Genomic DNA, 18,584 nt, shown 5'->3' with positions numbered 1-18,584 from the left:
TCATGGAGATGTTGCTGGCCTGGATGGCACCAGGCAGATAAAGAGGTGCTTTATATTGAATGTTGGCAGAGGAAAGGAAATCAAACTCCTCCCACTCTATGAAGAAATTGGAGATGTGGGCAATGTTTGAGTGTTTGTCTTCTGTCCATTACACAAAATGCCTTTTTCTGGAGAAGTTGTGATTGATGCTCTCTTGTGGGAGACTTCCAGAAGTGACTTTTTATAGTTCCAGTTTGCCAGGGAAGTTGGTTGTGTTAGGGGCCAGTGGTTCCTCAGCACAGCAGTGGCTGCAGTAGCATCACCTTCCAGGAAAATAAAATAAATTATTCAGCTGCACTTGTGAGGAAATGCAGCTGTTACTGCAGCTTTTCCAACAAAAACCAGATGATGCTTTTAAAAGGAGACAAAAAGTCTTCCCTGAGCTAATCTGGATCCTCCTCTCTGCACTTTTATAACCCATCACTGTGATGTTCTTCAGCATTCCATGTCCTGGGGTGTGGGGAGGAAGGGAAATGCAGTTTCCTGGGGATGTGAGCAGGGAGAGGGTGCCCCTCGTTGGAAATGGATCCATGGAATCATCCCCCTGCTACCCTGGAGCCCACAAATGAATTTCACTGCTGGGTTTTCATGGGAAGTTGCCCCAGGTCTCCAAAATCCATCTGTTCAGGGGCACTGGCATTCATTAATGCTCCCACTCTGGCTGCCATGCAAGGCAGCTGGAAATCTATTTTTGCTCTTTATTTAACTATGCTGATAAGAGCTTAGGGAATGCATTTATCCAAATTTGTGGAAGGAGCTGGAATGGAGAAATATTTGTTGGTAAAACACCCTACTTGGCAGTGGTGCATTGCAAACATTAATGGAGCTGTTTGAATAAGGGAGTTTACAAACCTCTATTTGAAAATCATTTACTCCCTGACTGTGATACTGCCTTCAGAAGTGGTCTGGTTTTTGCTGTTTTTTTTTTTTTTTTAAACAGATGGTTAAATATTTGCTAATGCAGTTCAATTTTATCACAGCTCTTTCTGTGTTTATCTTTCCTCTCTGGAGCAGTTAAGTGGGAGATAACAGGAATCCCATTCAGTTCCTTGGGTTGCTGCAATATCTGAAGAGCTGCACTTCCACAGGAGGAATGGGGGGCCACAATAAATGAAATTTAAGATGCATTTTCTGTTCTGACAGAGTTTCAGGCTGCAGTGAAGCCCAGGAGGTTCTAGGACATGTAGGGACTGTGCACACTCCTGGCCTTGGCAGTTTTTGTCCATAAAATGCAGCAGGTATTTAGGAAATTTCTATCCTAGTTTCTTGCTTTCACTTCTAATGTGGCCAAATTCCTCATGAAAAAAAATGGGGTTTGGGGTTTAGAAATTCCTCATTAAGAAGTGAGATTGGGAATAGTTTGTGTTCCTGGGTTGAATCCTCCTTCCAGTGGTACATTCTCTTTACATCTGTGAGCAGCTATACTTGGATTTTTCAAGAATACTTGAAATAATGGGAGCAACTTTGCTGCCTTGCCAGAAGAAATTGTGTAACTGAGCCATCAGTAGCTTTTTTTTGTTGTTGTTGTTGAATTTATTCATAAAAACATTGTTTTCCAGCATTCTGTTTAGATGCAGTGGGAACCCTATATTTAAGTATTTATGTAAAATACGAGTTAAAATCTTGCCTTGCAATCAAGCAAACAAGGCCTAGCTGGGAATTTCAAAGGAAACGCTGAATTTTGAGTGAACTTATGTAATTTCATTTGCATATTAATGTCAGCTTGGATTTATACGAACAGAGAGAAAAAAAAAAAAAAAAGAGCATTAAAACAATATGAAGCTCTGAGCAGCTGCTCAAGTGCCATTTTTATCCACAGCTCCCTCATTTTTCCCCCTGAACTCCAAACACACAAAAGAAGTTGATTTACACTGTAAATTCAGGCCGAGCAAAATCCAATTGGAGCTCACTCGAGCACCGTTTTGATGTCGGATTCAAAGCTCCTGCAAATTCATTTTATCTCCTGCTCTCTCCCATCTCCCGCTCGTAAATCCTGTTGAAGGAGAATAAAAATGAGCTTGGGCCCGATGGGAATTTCATGTGTGAAGTTCAAAGCAGTTTGCACATCAGAGGCAACGTCAATCAGGGGGAGATGTGGGGAGCAGGGAGCTCCGTGGGGACCGGGATCAAAGAGGGGGGAGCTGTGGCTCTGTTTGCTCCCCTGGGATGCAGCTCCCATCCCTTCTTCATTAAAGGGAATCCAGGAGCAAGACAAGAGGGATGGCATGAAGGAAGATGTATGGGGAAGTCAATCCCAGCCAGTAAATCTGTAAAAAAAAAAAAAAACAACTCCCAAAATTATATCTTTAATAATTTCCATGTAGGGTTTTTAATGAGGATTCTGGATTTTCTCGGCGTTGTCGCCCTGGAATGTTCTGGGTGAAATCTTGAGAGAAGTTCTTGTGCTCCTGGCAAAAGTGGGAGACAGTGGTGAAAATTAAAGGAGGCACTGGTAAAAACTAAAGGAGATGGTGGTAAGAGTTCAGAGAGACAGTGGTAAAAATTAAAGGAGATGGTGGTAAGAATTCAGAGAGACACTGGTAAAAAAAATTAAAGGAGATGGTGGTAAGAATTTAGAGAGACAGTGGTAAAAATTTAGGAGATGGTGGTAAGAAATTAAAGGAGGTGGTGGTAAGAATTTAGGGAGACACTGGTGAAAATTAAGGGAGGCACTGGTAAAACTAAAGGAAATGGTGTAGGAGTTCAGAGAGACACTTAAAATTTAAAGGAGATGGTAAGAATTTAGGGAGACAGTGGTAAAAATTAAAGGAAATGGTGGTAAGAATTTAGGGAGACAGTGGTAAAAATTTAGGAGATGGTGGTAAGAATTTAGAGAAACACTGGTAAAAAATTAAAGGAGATGGTGGTAAGAATTTAGGGAGACTGGTAGAAATTAAAGGAAACTCAGGTTATAACTTAGAGAGACACAGGTAAAAGTTTAGGGGGACACTCAGAAATTAAGGGAGATGCTGGCAAAAATTTAGGGAGACACTGGTAAAAATTTTAAGGGAAGCACTAGTAAGCATTAAGAGACAGGTAAAAAATTGTAAAAATTAAGAGAGAGGTAAGAATTTAGGAAGACACTGGTAAAAACTGGGGGAGACACAGCTAAAAATTAAAGGAGACAGTTAAGAATTAAGAGAGGTAAAAATTAAGGGAGATACTGGTAAAAAAGGGAGACACAGGTAAGAATTTAGGGACACAGTGGTAAAAAATAAGGGAGGCACTGGTAAAAATTGTCTCCTGTGCAGAGAAAAGGTGCTGATCAATGCTTGTCTTCAAATATTAAAATACAGATTTTTTTTTTTTTTTTGTGTTTTATTTTTTTCCAAAGTGAGTGATGGGAAGTTCTGTACAGTTTGAAACTTGAGTGGAAAATGAGTGTGGTATAAACATGTTAAGAAAGGTAAAACCAGTATTTACAGCAAAGAATAAAAACATTGGTTGGAAAAGCCACTTAGTGCTGGGGCTTTGATTTTAATTGTGGCTTTAATGGGGAAGATGCTTAAATATATTAATAATGCATTCTGAATTACACTTGGAAGCACATGGAAAATGTTTCAGTGTCATTAAAATGATGACAAATATTGCAATGTGGATTTTGCCACAGTGCTGCCAGTTCCTGGTTCTCAGCTGTGATGGGAGCTGCTCTCTTCATGGAACCAAAACCACTCCATTGCAAGGTGCAAAAAGTCAATTTTAATGCAAATTGCACCTGGAAAGAGATTTGAGGCAGACATCCCACCTAGCCCAGTCTGGGGCAGCCCTTGCTCAAAGCTGGCAGGTCTGGTCTTTAATTTATGGGATTGATTTAAAACAACTCTTCATCTTTTATTTATCATTTTTTCCCCATTAACCATGTTTCTTTTTTTTTGCTGTAAGAAGGAGGGATGGGATTGGGCTGTAAGAATTTTTTGGTTTTTTTGTTTCCTTCAGCTCTGCTGCAGATTATTTAGGCATTCACCAATTCATCTTCCTGGTGGGTTACTAACAGTGGCTTCCTGAGAAGAGCTGAGGCCTTTGGATGATTTTTGGAGCACGTTGAAACATTTTAATGCAATAAATGAATAATGTTGGTTGCTAACAAGGCATCATGTTACCATCACTAATAGATTTTGATGGGAGCTGTGGGACAATTCATTTACATCCTGAAAAGTCATTATTTTTCACTGTGGGGTTGTTTTCCAGCCTTGCTTGGAAATATTTCTTTAGGATGGAGATGTTTCATGTGCAGTTTTTTGGGTTTGCCCCAAGACAAACACGATTTCTGTGCATCCCATCCGTTATCAATCAATCTTAGGCTGGAGATTCTTCAGCCAACAAAAAATCAGCAGCAGTTTTTCTCTTTTGGAAAGAGCTGTGATTTTTTTTTTTTTTTTTTTTGAAGTGGTGATAAGAGAAGCCACAGCCTTCACCCGAGAGCTGCATTCCTGGGAAATGTTTTTTCCTCCACGGAGAGAGCTTGGGAAGTTCTCTGGCAGGAGGTCGCCAATAACGTCAACAAAAGCTCGTGCAGAGCTCCAGGTTTGGCTGCTTTGGATCTGTCAGAGCATCCCAAAATCATCATCCTCCAGCCTGGAGCACAGGCTGGACACCCTGGTGTCCATCTGTCCATCCCTTCTGGACAGCCAGGAGGATGCTGGAGATCAAAGGGGTTGGGACAAGGACAGTGACAGTGATGCCTTGAGGAGCTGGAGCAGAGGCTGCACACGGAGTTAAGGGGAATAAAATGGGTATTTATTGTGAGGTTTACAAAAGTCACAGCCCAGCAATATCAGTGCCACAGTGGTGGCCCCTGCCTGGATGGCTCCAAGATGGAAGGAAAGGAGGGGGTTGGTCACAAAATCTCACATTTTTGTAGGTTCTGGTTAATTTGCATGAACCCACCCTCCACCTTTCCACGGAGTTTGTGCTCAGGGCCTGAAGTCTGGAGAAACTGTCCTTGAGTTGTTAACTAGAATAGGAACTGTTCTGTCTTCATCACCCCAGCACATCAGAAAAGCACATCCAAGGAGAACAGGAAAACTGAAAACTAAAGGCATCAACAGGACAAGGACAGGGTGGCTTTAAGGCAAAGCAGGGCAGGGTTAGGTGGGAATTTGGGAAGAAATTCCTCCCTGGGAGGTGGCACAGGGTGCCCAGGGCCAGGCTGGACACTGGGACACCCTGGGACAGTGGGAGGTGTTGGGGTGGGATGAGTTGTAAAGTCCCTTCCAACCCTGCTTTGATTCCATAATCATCTTTTCATGCATCTTTATCTTGTTTTTCTAGATTTGATGGGAATTTCAGCACCAATGTCCTGTTATTAATAGTTATTCACACTGAAACATTCAAAAGTTTTCTTTTCATTGTAAATGCAGGTTTAATAAATAATGTTTGATTGCTGATCCTCTTGTTGATGTCCTTCCATATTTGATAGGAATTTCAGCAGCAATGTCTTATTATTAATAGTTGTTTACACTGAAATATTAAGAAGCTGTGTTTCCATGGTAAATGCAGGTTTAATAAATAATATTTGATTGCTGATCCTCTTGTTGATATCCTTCTGTATTTGATGGGAATTTCAGCTCTGTGTTACTATAAATAATTACTTAAATTGAAACATTAAACAGCTGAGTTTTCACTGTAAATGCAGGTTTAATAAATAATGTTTGATTGCTGATCCTCTTGTTGTATTTCCAGATTTGATGGGAATTTCAACACCAATCTCATACTAGTAACAGTTATTGACATTGAAACATTAAAAAGTTGTGTTTTCATTGTAAATTCAGGTTTAATAACTAATTTCTGATTGCTGATCCTGTCGTTGTCTTTGCAGATTTGATGGGAATTTCAACACCAACGTTTCCAGAACCATCAGCTGTGATAGACTCTCAGCCACTGTCAACAGCAGAGCCTTCAATCCTGGACGTGACTTAAATTCTGGTGAGCAGCACAGTTTGCTACTTTGGGGTTTTTTTTTTTTTTCCTTCTGTTGTAGAGTTTTTTTCCCCATTAGACTCAAACATCTCCTTGGCACAGAGAATTTGCATTGATTGCCATAGCAACAAGCTTTTATTTCTCCTTGCAAGTGTCACAGTGCTCTTAATTTGAGATTTCATGATTGAAAGCTGATAGCTAAAGTAATGCCCTTAGTCTAAGTACTTTATAAAAAATGTCATGAAGATTTTATTCCATCCTACCGTGGATAATTTTGTTGTGGTTTCTGCACTTTTTATTTCTTCCTTTTTAATTTTTTCTTTTTTTTTCCCAAGGTTTTCTCATCCCAGTCCTGTCTGCTTTGGCATCAGCAGTGTCAGCTGCTGCAGGGGCCACACAGGGAACTTTTCTCTGATCTTCTTAGCTGACTTCAGCTCATGTGAGGCTGCCTTTGCAGTGATATGCAAAAAGCACCAAATATGAGGGCATCTTAAAATATTTCCTTTCTTTGTCTTGTCAGGGCATTTTCTTGACACATATGAGGACTTAGAAATATGCTTAGAACCAAAATGCACACGACTTATCCCTGAAAAATTCAGCTTTTGGGCCTCTGGTACAGCAAGGTTTTCTTCTCTTTTTTGCATCTTGATCAGTGTGGATTAAAACAGGGATTTCAGTTGGGTTCAGACAGACTTTGGTCCAGCTGTTCCATCTGACTTTTCAGGTTTTTATGGTGCTCAGTGTTGTAAATTAGAAAACATTAATTGACTTTGGTTGTGGATTTCATTTTGGGGAGGTGTTTGTTCATTCTTTTGGGGGTATAATGCAGACTTGGGATTTATTTTATTTTCATTTTCAGAGATCTTTTGGAATAAAATGCTGATTTATTTTATTAACTTGACTGATGAAATGGCAGCCCTGCCATTCCACCCTCACCATCTTGCAACAAATAGGAGGAAAGAACCCCACATTTTTATAAACTCCTTTACTCTTTCTCTTCTTCTAACTTTGCTTTCTGGATTCATAATGAAATATAAACATGAGCAATCCCCATAGATTCTTTCCCATCCCTTCCATTGTGTCCCACATCTTGGATGCAGGTGCTGGCCAGGCTGATTTCCTGACATGTCATGATTTGTGTGGTGTTTTCCATCCTAAAGCCAGGCACTCTTTGTTCACTCACTGTGATTTGCTGGGCTTTGTTTTACTCATCTCTTTATTAAAAAACCAAACCCAAACAACTCATTAAAATAATGTTTAAATCACATGCAGTTGTTAATTAATCAGAATAATTTTTGAAGGCAAGTTGAGAGTCACTGTTGTAAGAGCAAAGCATAGAATGAATCACTTCATGGTTTTTAATTTCATTAAATAACAATCTTTTTCTGCTGCAGAAGTTGGAGGTTAAATAAGTATTCAATAAATGTTCCTTGTCTTTGAGTGATGAAAAGCAAATAAATTTCTTGCAGTTTCTTGTAAACATCATTTAAGTTTCTGATTTGAATTCTCAGAGAAGTAAAGTGAGTGGGTGTTCAGGGTTCCTGCTGCCCTGGCTCAGCAATGAGGCTCAGGAGCCTCCTCTTCCCTTGCCTCTGGCTTGAAAGATTCCAGATGAAAGGAGAACCTTCAAAACGTGGCATTGGCAGGAAAGGGCAGCAGGGGAGGAGAGGGAATTGAGGGATTTATTGACAGCAGCCTCTCCTCTGGCTCTCCTGGTACACGAACAGCCTTGGGGGGAGGTTCTGATTAGGGAGGAAATGTCTGTAAAGAGAGAAATGGGATGGAAAGAATGCATTGGGGCAGGAAAACAGGATGGGAATGGTTAATCTGAGAAACAAAAGTTGGTACTGGGCACACACCTAGTGAAGAGAGGAGTTCTGTGTAGGTGAGGTCCAGGGAATATCCTTGGTCTTCGTTGTGTTTGAGAGTCTGGGAGATCAATCACAGATGGGGATGGGGTGGAAGGACCTGAAAGCCCCTCCAGTCCCCCCCTGCCATGGCAGGGACACCTCCCAGTGTCCCAGTGATGGGGACAGGCTCCTGGGACAGGGGCTGGGCAGAGCTAAAGGAATAAAGCAGGGATTTATTAAAAATCCTTCAAAGGATTCACCTTGGGCAGTGCAAGTGCAGGCCCTGGTTCCCCTCAGGATGGACCCAAGTCAGGAGTTTTCACATTTTTATCAGTTTGGGTCCATTCCCATGTTGGGAATTCAGAACTCCAGGTTCACTTGATATGAAATTCAGAGTTAGACACTAATGCAGTGCAGAATCTGGAAAATAGGAAAGCTAAAACTGAAGGCAGCAGCAGGCTGCTCCCAGCCCTGTCCAGCCTGGCCTTGGCCATTTCAGGGCTGACACAGCCACACTGTAACTGATGCCAGTGCCACCTCCCCATCCCCAGGGCTTGGAGTGACCCTTGGGGACACCCAGGAGGGTCAGCAGGGCACTGCTGGTGTGGGGCTGCAGGAACACTGGGGCTCTGGGACAGACTTTGGGGTGTTTGTGTTGTGGGTGTTGTGTTGTGGGCTGGGTCCTCCTGTGCCAGAAAATCCCAAAGGAACTCGTGGGCTGGGACAAGAATGGGTTTGGGATGGGAAGGGAGGGGGAAGCAGTTTTGGTTAGAGGGATGGAGTGCTCCTAGTGCCTGGCATCCTCCCAGCTGGGGAGATGTTCTCACCTTATAAAAAGGGTTTAAAAGTAATAATTAGTGTATCTGTGTTAAAACTCCTAATTTGGTCTTTCTGTGGTACCAGTTACCTTTGAGGGTACACTCAGGGCAGAGGCCTTGGTGTGCACAGGAGCTAATTCTCAATAAATCCACCAATATTCATATTAAACTAAAACCACCTCTGAAAGAAGGCAGTGATCAAATGCAGAAAAATTCCCCTAATCCCATAATTTTCTTTCTTCTCTCATAAATGTCCTTATGCAGAGCTGGGGAGGAATATCTGTTACACTTTGGGTTTAGGCTCTACCTCTGCCTCACTTACTTTTATTCTTTAAAAACTGTGGGTACATCTGGGTGTTCTCCTTGCTGTGTCTTCCTGAATGAGTTTTCTAATTTAATTCTGAACAGAAAAAGCAAAATTCCCATGAGTATCCCCCCCGCCATTTCCCACGTGAGTTCTGCAGTTTAAATAATCCTGCCTATAAAAAGCTCCTGGCAAAACATAAATTTCAGCTCTGCTCTGCTCGACCTCGAGCTCAGCTCTGGAAATGTTAATCTTGGCCCAGAGTAAAAAGTGGGATTGGAGTGGTGAAGTTGGAGGTGTTGGAAGGGAACAGAATTTGCACCACAGGCTCTGGCAAAGCCACAGGAGCAGAGCCTGGGAGAGCCCTCAGGGACAGCAACCCCAAATTCCACCCTGAGCAGGGTGTTAAAAAAGGTGATGGAGCTCATGAAACTTTCAAATCTGGTTGGTTTTTTTTTTTTCCCAGTATTATTGGATTTTTTTGTTCAAATAAACATTAATCTTAGGGGAGGGAAAAAGAAATAGATGTGTCTTTTCTGAGCTTTAAAAAAATATCACTTCTGCCACTGTTTTTTCTTGATAGTAGGTGGCTTTTTAAAATGTTTTTGAATGTCTTGAAAAGATTTTGTTTTATCTTGGTTGAAGTTTTGCATCTGGATTACTTTTAGCCATTACTACAAAATAGATAAGGAGAAAGTCTTTATTCTCCAGATGGAGACACAGGCTTTGGGCAGTTAGATGAAGAGATCTGTCCTCACCACTCTGAATAGTCCTTTATTTATTAAATCTTCCCCAGAGCCAGTGCATTATGTTATCAGATTCCTTTGGAGGTTTTTTTTTTTTTGTTTTTTTTTTTTGCCTTTTGAATAAACGGGGAACCAGTAATTCTTTCTCCTTCTCATCCTTCAAAGTGCTGAAATGTCTGTTCCAAGCCAGGCAGCCTTGGCAGAGTGCTCCTCCTCAGAAATATGCAGAGATGGCACCAAATTGCCCAATAAATTTTATCGGTTTTATTCGAGGTGTTGATCATTTAGAATCTTAGAATCATAAAATATCTGGAGTTGGAAAGGATCATCGAGTCCAGAATGTGGAATGTGCCTTCAATCCCTGTATTTTTGGCTGAGCTAAAATGATTGGGAGTTATTTGAGCAGAAGAGTTAATATTCCTCCTTCCAAATCCTTTTAATGGAAGAATCTGGTCCCATTCCTTAAAATAAAAGGGTTTTTTTACTTCTTTTCCCTTCAGAGTCCTAAGGATTGAGCAGGGCTCAGTCGTGGCTCATGCCACCAGCAGAATGTTAATTGTGGCTGAGCTGCAGAGCTTTTATTCCTGATGACAACACAGGAGCTGCAATTGGGTTTGACTTGGAAAATCCTGGATCAGATGTGTCTGGAGAGTTAGAGGAAGTCTTCACTTGTACAATAAACACATTTCTTTGTGCTGTTTCTTCACCACGAGGGTTTTTAATGGAGGGGCTTGTCAGCAGAGAACTGAAAATTAAACTTCCCTGGTTTTTGTGGGATGAGAGGTCGGCAGCACAAGAAATGTAATGCTAAAGAGGAGGGCTGTAAGAAACCCTTTTATAACGAGCAATTATGTTCAGTAGTTCCTTTTTTTTTTTCCCCCCTGACTGTTTGTGCTGTTCTTTGAAGATTAATTAGTTAATGATTTGGCTGTGCTTTGAAGATGTAAAGTGGTATCTAGAAGTGCTAAGTGTTATCATCTCCCATTCCCTTTGAAGTTTTATAAACTCTATCACACAGGGCTTTCTTCCTAAAAGTCCTTTTTGCCTTGTGAGATATTTATAATTAGAGAGAATGATCATTTCAAATGCTGTCATGTTAATGCTTCCCAACTTTTCCAGTCTGCAGCAGGATTTGGGGTCAGATATTGCTGCAGGGGAAGTGGAGGGGACAGAGATTTTGGGGTGACTTGGCAGTGTCACCTCATGGGAAATTTTTTCCTAGTCTGTGTCTGGAATTAAGGAATCAGCTTTTCATTGGGATCTTTTGATGGAATAACCTGTCCAAGGGCTGGTTTTCCTGGGGGGAGGAGGTGGGAATAAACTACAGGCACTAGAGGAAAGTTTGGGATAAGTGAAATTTAGGTTAAAAAAAAAAAAAAAATCATCTAGTGTGTATCCTGGCAAGGAGCAAGAATTGAGGAAATATCTGCAGGGCATTCTTACAGCTTGAGTGGATGGAAAATAAGAATGTGTTTAAAAAGAAAAAGTCTGGATTTTTCAGCCATAGCTTATCTGCAGGGAGATTGTCTGCTGTGGTCATAGGGAAAAAAAAAATGGGGGGAAAAGCAGAGTTAGGATAAAATTGGTGGTCCCTGGAGAGGCTCTTACTGAGCTAACACTTGCTGGAGGAAACATGAGCACAACTGTGTGAAAAGGAAGAACAGCAGAGCTTGAGTTTCAAAACCAATTGTTTTATGGGGAAAATGAACACTTTTAAATCCACATACTCTCGTGGGGAAATAAATACAGCTCGTGGCCTTGCAGGAATGAGAAGTTTATCTTTAATATAGCAAGGATTAAAAAAAGCCAAAGCCTTTAAATTATAAACTCCTTTATTGCTGTAATGTTGGTAAAATGAGACTGGACTGTTTATTTCATCCAGGCTTTAACTGAGTGTTCACATGTCAACTTTGAAATTACATTTTTCAAGTTCTGTAACTCAAAACAAACTGCAACACCAGAAATTCAGCCTCTTTATACAAAACAACTTTACCCCCAGAACGATGAAATCCTGGTGGCTGGGCATAAAAAGAAGGATTTAAATGTTTTATAGTCTCATGGCCCTTCTGCCTGCAGGAGAAAGCAGCAGTTCAGAGAAAAAACTTGGTTTTGAGGAGGGGAATGAGGATTCTCTGGTTGTCCTTGATCCATCAAGGCAGGGGATTGTTCTTATGAAAAACTGCATTTTTGGACAGAGCTCAGCAATCCCAGCCCAGAATCCCAGTGGGATTTGTAGGCACTGTGGGAAGTGTAAAATTCTGTGGCAAAGAGAAGTGGGGAAAGGCCAGGCCAGTGGTTTTTGCACGGTAATTACACTGAGCTGGATGTGGAGAGAACATCGTGGCCACAGCCAACCTGGGAAACTTGAGGAAGTGTTAAAGTGTGGAGGATGTGGAACTCACACTGTCCTCAGTGTGCCTGTTTGGGTGTAGGGTGTCTGGCTAAGGTTTGAATGTGCCCTGCACTCCTTTCCAACCCAAATATTGGCCCGTTTGATAATGAAGGAGATGCAGGAGATGAAACTGGCCTATTTTCAGTGCCAGTCCTGAGGGAATGCTGAAGGGAAATGCTGAGCAAAAGGTGAAGCACTGGAAATCAGAGCCCCCCTCTGACAGTTCTGCAATCAAAGAACATGAAAGGAGAAATGGCAAAGAAATATTTTATTTTTTTCACGCATTTTAAGCTGGTGTGATCCACTTTATTTGCTAGGTAAAAACTAAAGATTTCAAATATCCAGATTTTATTTTCAGTCTGCTGCAAGCAAAGAGGATGTTCTGCCCTGAGTGGAAAATAATCCTGCTCCTGCTGTGGTGCTGAGGGGGTTTGTGCCTCCCATGCCAATGATTTCCCATTCCCTCTCTCCTGGGTTTGTTTGAAAGGACTTAGAGCTGCCTGACATCAGTGGTGTGGCAGAGTTGGTGATCCCATGGATAAACATCCATCCTTAGTCAATCCAGGCTGGAGGGAGAGCAGACAAGGTCCATGGGACATTCCCACTGCACTGTGAGGCAGAAATCCCAATGCCCATGGGATCTGTTCCTTCCAATGCCCATGGGATCTGTTCTTTCCCAATATCCATGGGATCTGTTCTTTCCCAATGCCCATGGAATCTGTTCCCTTCCCTAGCAACAGGTTGGTTATGTGAGCACCAAACCTGTTTAATATTTTGGAATTATTCCACCAAAAAGAATGGGATTTTCTAACATGAAGGCTTTGTCCTTTATGGAAAGGATGTTGACAATGTATTTATTATTACATGGAGATGTAAGGTGTATATATATTATATATAATTGCCTTAATCTCTTCCTTCCTCACTCTGGCTTTGCCTTCCCGGGAGACCTGGGTGTACTTCAGAGATTCAGGAACTGTCATCACATATTAAACAAAATCTGTCAAATCCAGTGTTGAGTTTCCAAAAGTCTTGAACTGTTTGCAAATCAGTGAAGTTTTACCAGTGAGTTTTACCCATCCAAAGCAGAGCAGTTTGTGTTTGATGTTGGGCCCTGGTTGTTCTTCTCCAAACAAGAGGAGGCCCTGAGTAACAAAACCTCTTAGTCTGGGCTGCCTTTGTAACTCTGCTTCATTTTCCCTTTGCACCCTGCAGTCCTTGCTGATAACCTGAAGTCTAACCCAGGAATTAAGTGGCAATATTTCAGCTCAGAAGAAGGGATTTTCACCGTGTTCCCAGCCCACAAGTTCCGGTGCAAAGGCAGCTACGAACACCGCAGCAGGTAGGATTTGCCTCCTTCCACTTTCCTGGGAAAAGCATTAATATTGGATTCCTCATGCCCTGATTTCAGTCAGTGTTGTCCTTTGCCAAGCTGCCAACATTCATGAGTAACTTCTAATGGAGTCCCTTGGGTTTTCTTAGGGTTGTTTTTTTTAAAGCACCACTTTTCACTTCTAAGAAACGAAACTAAAATTCCAAACAGGTTCCTCACCTCTCCCAAATTAAATCAGCTGTAAACAGCAGTGACTTGGGAGTCACAGGTCAGCCTGCAGGCAAAATCTGACTTCAATTTGACTCATACTTGACCCCTGCTCATAAAGCAGTAACACACATTCTGCTGATTTGGCAGGTGCATCGTTTTGGGGAGGGAGGGGAAGGATGAGAGACTGGGAAGGGCACACAGGTAGGAGCATTTTTCCCCAGGTTCAGGTGGGATCATCATGGATAGTAGGGAAGCAGCAGTGAAAATTTTCTTCCACTAAAATAAACAATTAAATATAAAGCACGAGCTAGTGACAGGGTTTCCTGCACAGGGATTTCTGTTTTCTAGACAAGAATTTGTGGTCCAGTATTTTTTCCTGGTTTTTCTGTCAGTACCATGGGATTGATGAAGGCTCAAGGGTGGGAAGGTGCAGTGTCTTTAATATCTCTGGTCACACATTAATTAATTAATTAATTAATTGTACCAGTTTGCATTGTACCAATTGTATCAGTCTGTGCAGGGGAAGCAGCAGCACATCCAGAAACTTTCTGGGAACACTAAGGAGGGTTTGGTTTCCTGTCAGGGTTGAGCAATCAAAAGTTCACTGATGGTATCTCCAGTGTGTCATCAAAGTTCTGAGCTTGACTGAGTTTTCTGGGCCCCTGGAAGGGTGTGGTCTGAAGAGGTGAGAGCTGGGGGTGCCCCAGTCTTGCTCAAAACTTTGACACCAAAACCATCAGTGATTTTATCCAAATCACTTAGTCTGGGTCATAGTTCCTCCGTGGCTAAAGAAGGGGTGTCTTTTTGCTAATATTGACTTCAGAGGGTATTTTGGGTGAATTAATTAGTTAATGCTTCAGTGCTTTGAAGATCAAAGGCCCTGTTTCAGCTGCAGGTATTAATGCAGGGTAGAGCTGCAGGCTGTTTTACAGTTAAGAACTTATATGTGCCAGTTGTTTACTGCAGAGCCTTGTCTCAAATCTTCTGCATTTCCTTTCCTCTTAATAAGATTTCTGTGTCTGCCTTTGATATAATAAAATTCAGATCCCAAAACTCTCACTTGACTGTCAAGTAGTTTTGTGTCTGGACTAAAGAGGAAAGAGAAACTTGCCATTTTATTTTAATCCTTTCTCCGTGCTGAGGATCTTCCTAATTTATTCCAGGTTGGAACCTTGGCGTGAGAGCTTGTGAACTCCTTCACACTTCTCTCAATATTGAGCTGGATCTGAAAACAATTCCATGAAAACAAGGGTTTTTTGTGTTAGCACAGACACATGACAGCACCCAGAGTCCTCGCTGGTGTTAGCTCCCTTTGGGATGTAAAAAGGGGCAGATCCAAGGGCTCGTAGAGCATGACCTGGCTGAGAGTCATCCCAGGGCACCCTGCCTTGGCCAGGAGCCTTTTTACAGCAACCCAAACACCCTGGGCTGATCACCTCCCTGCAGCTGCACAGGTTTTTACTTGTCCTGGCCCCAGCACATCCCCATTATTGCACCCAGTTCACGTGTGGGTGAAGTTCCCAGCAGCCAGGATTTACCAGGAGGCATTTCTTGCTTCATTCAAACCTTGGTGTGAACTGCAGTGATCCCAAACACTGCTGCTGTGTAAGCAACAGGATTTATTCCTGAAAGCTCCTGCTGTGACAGAGAGAGAAGAAGCTGCTTTAGGTTAAAAAATTCAGGAATTGAGGGGCATTTCTGCACGTTCAGATTCCCAGCTGACCTTTCCCGGCACAAATTTTCATAAGGGAAAAAATTCCTTCTATAATTAATTCATTGTTTCTTCCTGCTTGTTTGCAAGCAGGTGGGTGTTTGAACTGCTGCCTCTTTTCCACTTGTGAGCATTGCAGTGGGGATCCAGGGTTTGGTGATGGTGGTTTGGGTTTTGTCCCTCCTCAGGCCCGTCTACGTCTCGACCGTTCGCCCCCAGTCCAAGCACATCGTGGTCATCGTGGACCACGGGGCCTCTGTGACAGAGACACAGCTCCAGATTGCCAAGGATGCTGCCCAGGTCATCCTCAGCTCCATCGATGAGCACGACAAGGTGAGGTTTGTCCAGGCAGCTTTCCCTGGGTTTTTGGTTCTCACCCAAAGTGGTGTTTTCAGTCCCGACGGGTGACAGAGCCTTGAGCTCATTCTTGGAACTTTTCTGCTGCAGGGGAAACATTTGGGAATGTGCAGGCTGGAAAAAAGGTGAAATCCCACTGATCTAAGCTAAAATCTTGTACCTGAGTAATCTATAAAGGTTCCTCCATCTCAGCAGATATTTCAGTGATGGTTTTCAGATTTTCAGAAGAAACATGACTCCCCCTCCTCACATCCTTTTGCTTTGAGCAACTCATTTCACCTCTGAGCCTCTCTTTTTGTCTTGTGAAAGTGGAAATTATTTATTCTCCTGCAGTACTGGTGTGAGCTGAAGCATAATTAGTGTTTGGAAGATTCACAGATAATTATGGTACCAGCAAAGGGCTGAGGAATCTGGATTTGATTTCTTGCTCTGTCATTCATTTGACAGTGAAAAAGGTCACTTAACCTGTAATATTTTTTCAGTGCAGACAACCAGGGACCCATAAGATGCTTCTTTAAGAAGTCTTCAGTTTGGTCTTTACTTTTAGGAACCCTCTACTGGTGAGACCTTGATCAGTCTCTCTGCTTGGGTTTTCTTTTATGAGTAGGAAGAGTTTCAGTTAAATCAAATTGAAGAAAACTGATGATAATCTTTGCTTTAAGTCTTCTCATGAACAGTATGGGAAAACCACTTGTAACTTGGTGCTTTTAGAGAGATTTAATAGTAATTTAATAGATTTAAAGTAATCTTACAGTTCAGCAGGATTAATAGCCCTGAAATGTAAGTATCAGAAGGGTTTTAATACAGAGAATATATTTAGGACACATATTCTTTGGTCAGCAGCTCAGTGGTTATAGAACCTGTTACACAGGTACTTAATTACTGCTTAATTCTGTGGTTGTCTTGCCTCAGTCATGCTCCCTGATGAAGTTTGTCCCTCAATTAATGAGCCTGGTGTGTTAGATGTCATTAAGGCATAGTGGTAACACTTGCATTAACTTATTTACAGGAAAAGTTGGTGTCAGAGTCACCTTGCTTTGACTGAAATGTTAAAACAATAAAATGCTTTGCTGGGAGCTGTCCTTAGAGGAGTTGTTTATTTTATTTTTTTTTTCATTTCTCTGTGCACTCCACTTTTCTCTGGGCTCTCCAGGCTTTCCTGAAAATGCTCTCAGCTGATTTCCCTGTCAGTTCTCCTTGGCTCACTCAGGCTCTGCCCAGAGCAGTGCATTAACCATTGTGAGGGAGCAGAGTAAAGCTGACTGTGCTGAGGAACAAAGACCTAAATCTCTTTTCCTTGAACTCCCCATAATCCTTTTGAAATCTGATTTATGCCTCAAGCATTTCTTTTGCAACAATCGAGTTTCAAACCCACAGAATCAGTTGGATTCTCCCTGTATTGTGTGTGAGGATCCCTGCACAGGAGGTGATCCCATGGAATCTCCAGTTGGATTCTCCCTGTGTTGTGTGTTTGGGTGTGTGAGGATTCCTCCAGGAGAGGTGATCCCATGGAATCTCCAGTTGGATTCTCCCTGTGTTGTGTGTTTGGGTGTGTGATGATCCCTCCAGGGGAGCTGATCCCATGGAATCTCCAGTTGGATTCTCCCTGTATTGTGTATTTGGGAATGTAAAGATCCCTCCAGGGGAGCTGATCCCATGGAATCTCCAGTTGGATTCTCCCTGTCCTGTGTGTTTGGGAATGTAAAGATCTCTCCAGGGGAGCTGATCCCATGGAATCTCCTCCCTGCAGATCTCGGTGCTGACGGTGGCAGACGCAGTCCGGACGTGTTCCCTGGACCAGTGCTACAAAACCTTCCTGTCCCCTGCCACCAGTGAGACCAAGAGGAAGATGTCCACCTTTGTCAGCAGCATCAAGGCATCTGACAGCTCCACACAGCACGCCCTGGGCTTCCAGAAGGCTTTCCAGCTCCTCAGGAACACCAACAATGGCACCAGGCTCCAAGGAAGTAAGGCAGCCTCTTGTGCAAGCCTGATGATTTCAGGGCCTTGCCAATGTTTTCTTATTTCACATTCTCACTTTGGCAGAAGCCAAGGGAGTGGATTGTGTTGAATGTTAACAAAAATGTGTCCCCTGTTTTTATTTTGAGCAGCATTTCCTTGGGCTGCAATCCATGTGAGGGACTGTTGGATGTGTCCATTCCTTTTTCTTTTGTGTCACTGCCTTGCCTTGCTTTTGAACTGAAAGAGGAAGATGCAGGATTGATCTGTGTGATAGCTGAGTTATTTCCCCAATCTCTATGGGGGAAGGGCAGGGGGCCTTTCCAGGAAAATTGCAGCTTCTGCAGGTTCATTTAATGATTGCTGGCACATTTGCATATGGATGATGTGCCTTACTGCAATCCTGGGGAAATGGCCCTTGCTTCCCAAGGAAATGAGGTTTTGAGAATACCAATTGTGGGTGATACTTTGTGGAACACAAAGCTGTCCTGGCTAAATTTTCCTTCATCTCAGAATACACCTCCCTGAATTCTGTGTACTCATTGTGAGCTTTATCCTTCCCAAGACTGGGGCTTTTCTGTAATGAGGATGTGGTGGAAGACATAGAAAAGATAGGATGTGAAATTGAGTGGCAGATTTGCTTGCCAGGAAGCTGTGGAAGGCAAAATCTGTGCTCTGAGCGTTCCTTGGGTTGGAGTAACACTGGCAGTGCCACAGCAGGGTGGAGGACACGGCCCATCTCCATCAGGACACTCAGATGATGTAACACAATTCCCACAGCCTGGCCCTGTGCCTGCTCCAGTGAGAACAGACCCTTCAGTGTCCCAAAGGGCACCAGCTCAGAGGCTGTGCAAAACCAGAGGGAGAGAGGAAAAGTCCAGGAGTTGAAGTGCTTTGGAAAGAATGAGGAAATGCCCTCACATTCCACGTGAATTTCTTTGGGTTTATG

At 42.6% G+C, this 18,584-nt stretch overlaps 1 protein-coding gene across 2 annotated transcripts in view; it reads left to right on the top strand.

Moving 5' to 3' along the window:
* Nucleotides 1–18,584, top strand: part of CACHD1 (cache domain containing 1) — an 89,808-nt gene that overhangs the window by 40,681 nt on the left and 30,543 nt on the right. For both annotated transcript variants that reach the window (XM_088169625.1, XM_088169624.1), the window contains exons 4-7: nt 5,858–5,964; nt 13,281–13,407; nt 15,508–15,652; nt 17,427–17,643. In XM_088169625.1, coding sequence (XP_088025751.1) covers nt 5,858–5,964; nt 13,281–13,407; nt 15,508–15,652; nt 17,427–17,643 — 596 coding nt within the window. The remainder of the gene's footprint in view (nt 1–5,857; nt 5,965–13,280; nt 13,408–15,507; nt 15,653–17,426; nt 17,644–18,584) is intronic.

Source organism: Sturnus vulgaris, chromosome 9 (assembly GCF_052056855.1).
Source record: "Sturnus vulgaris isolate bStuVul1 chromosome 9, bStuVul1.hap1, whole genome shotgun sequence".
Lineage (NCBI taxonomy): Eukaryota > Metazoa > Chordata > Aves > Passeriformes > Sturnidae > Sturnus > Sturnus vulgaris.
Note: the sequence above shows the minus strand (reverse complement) of the source record. Positions and strands in the feature narration are given on the sequence as shown.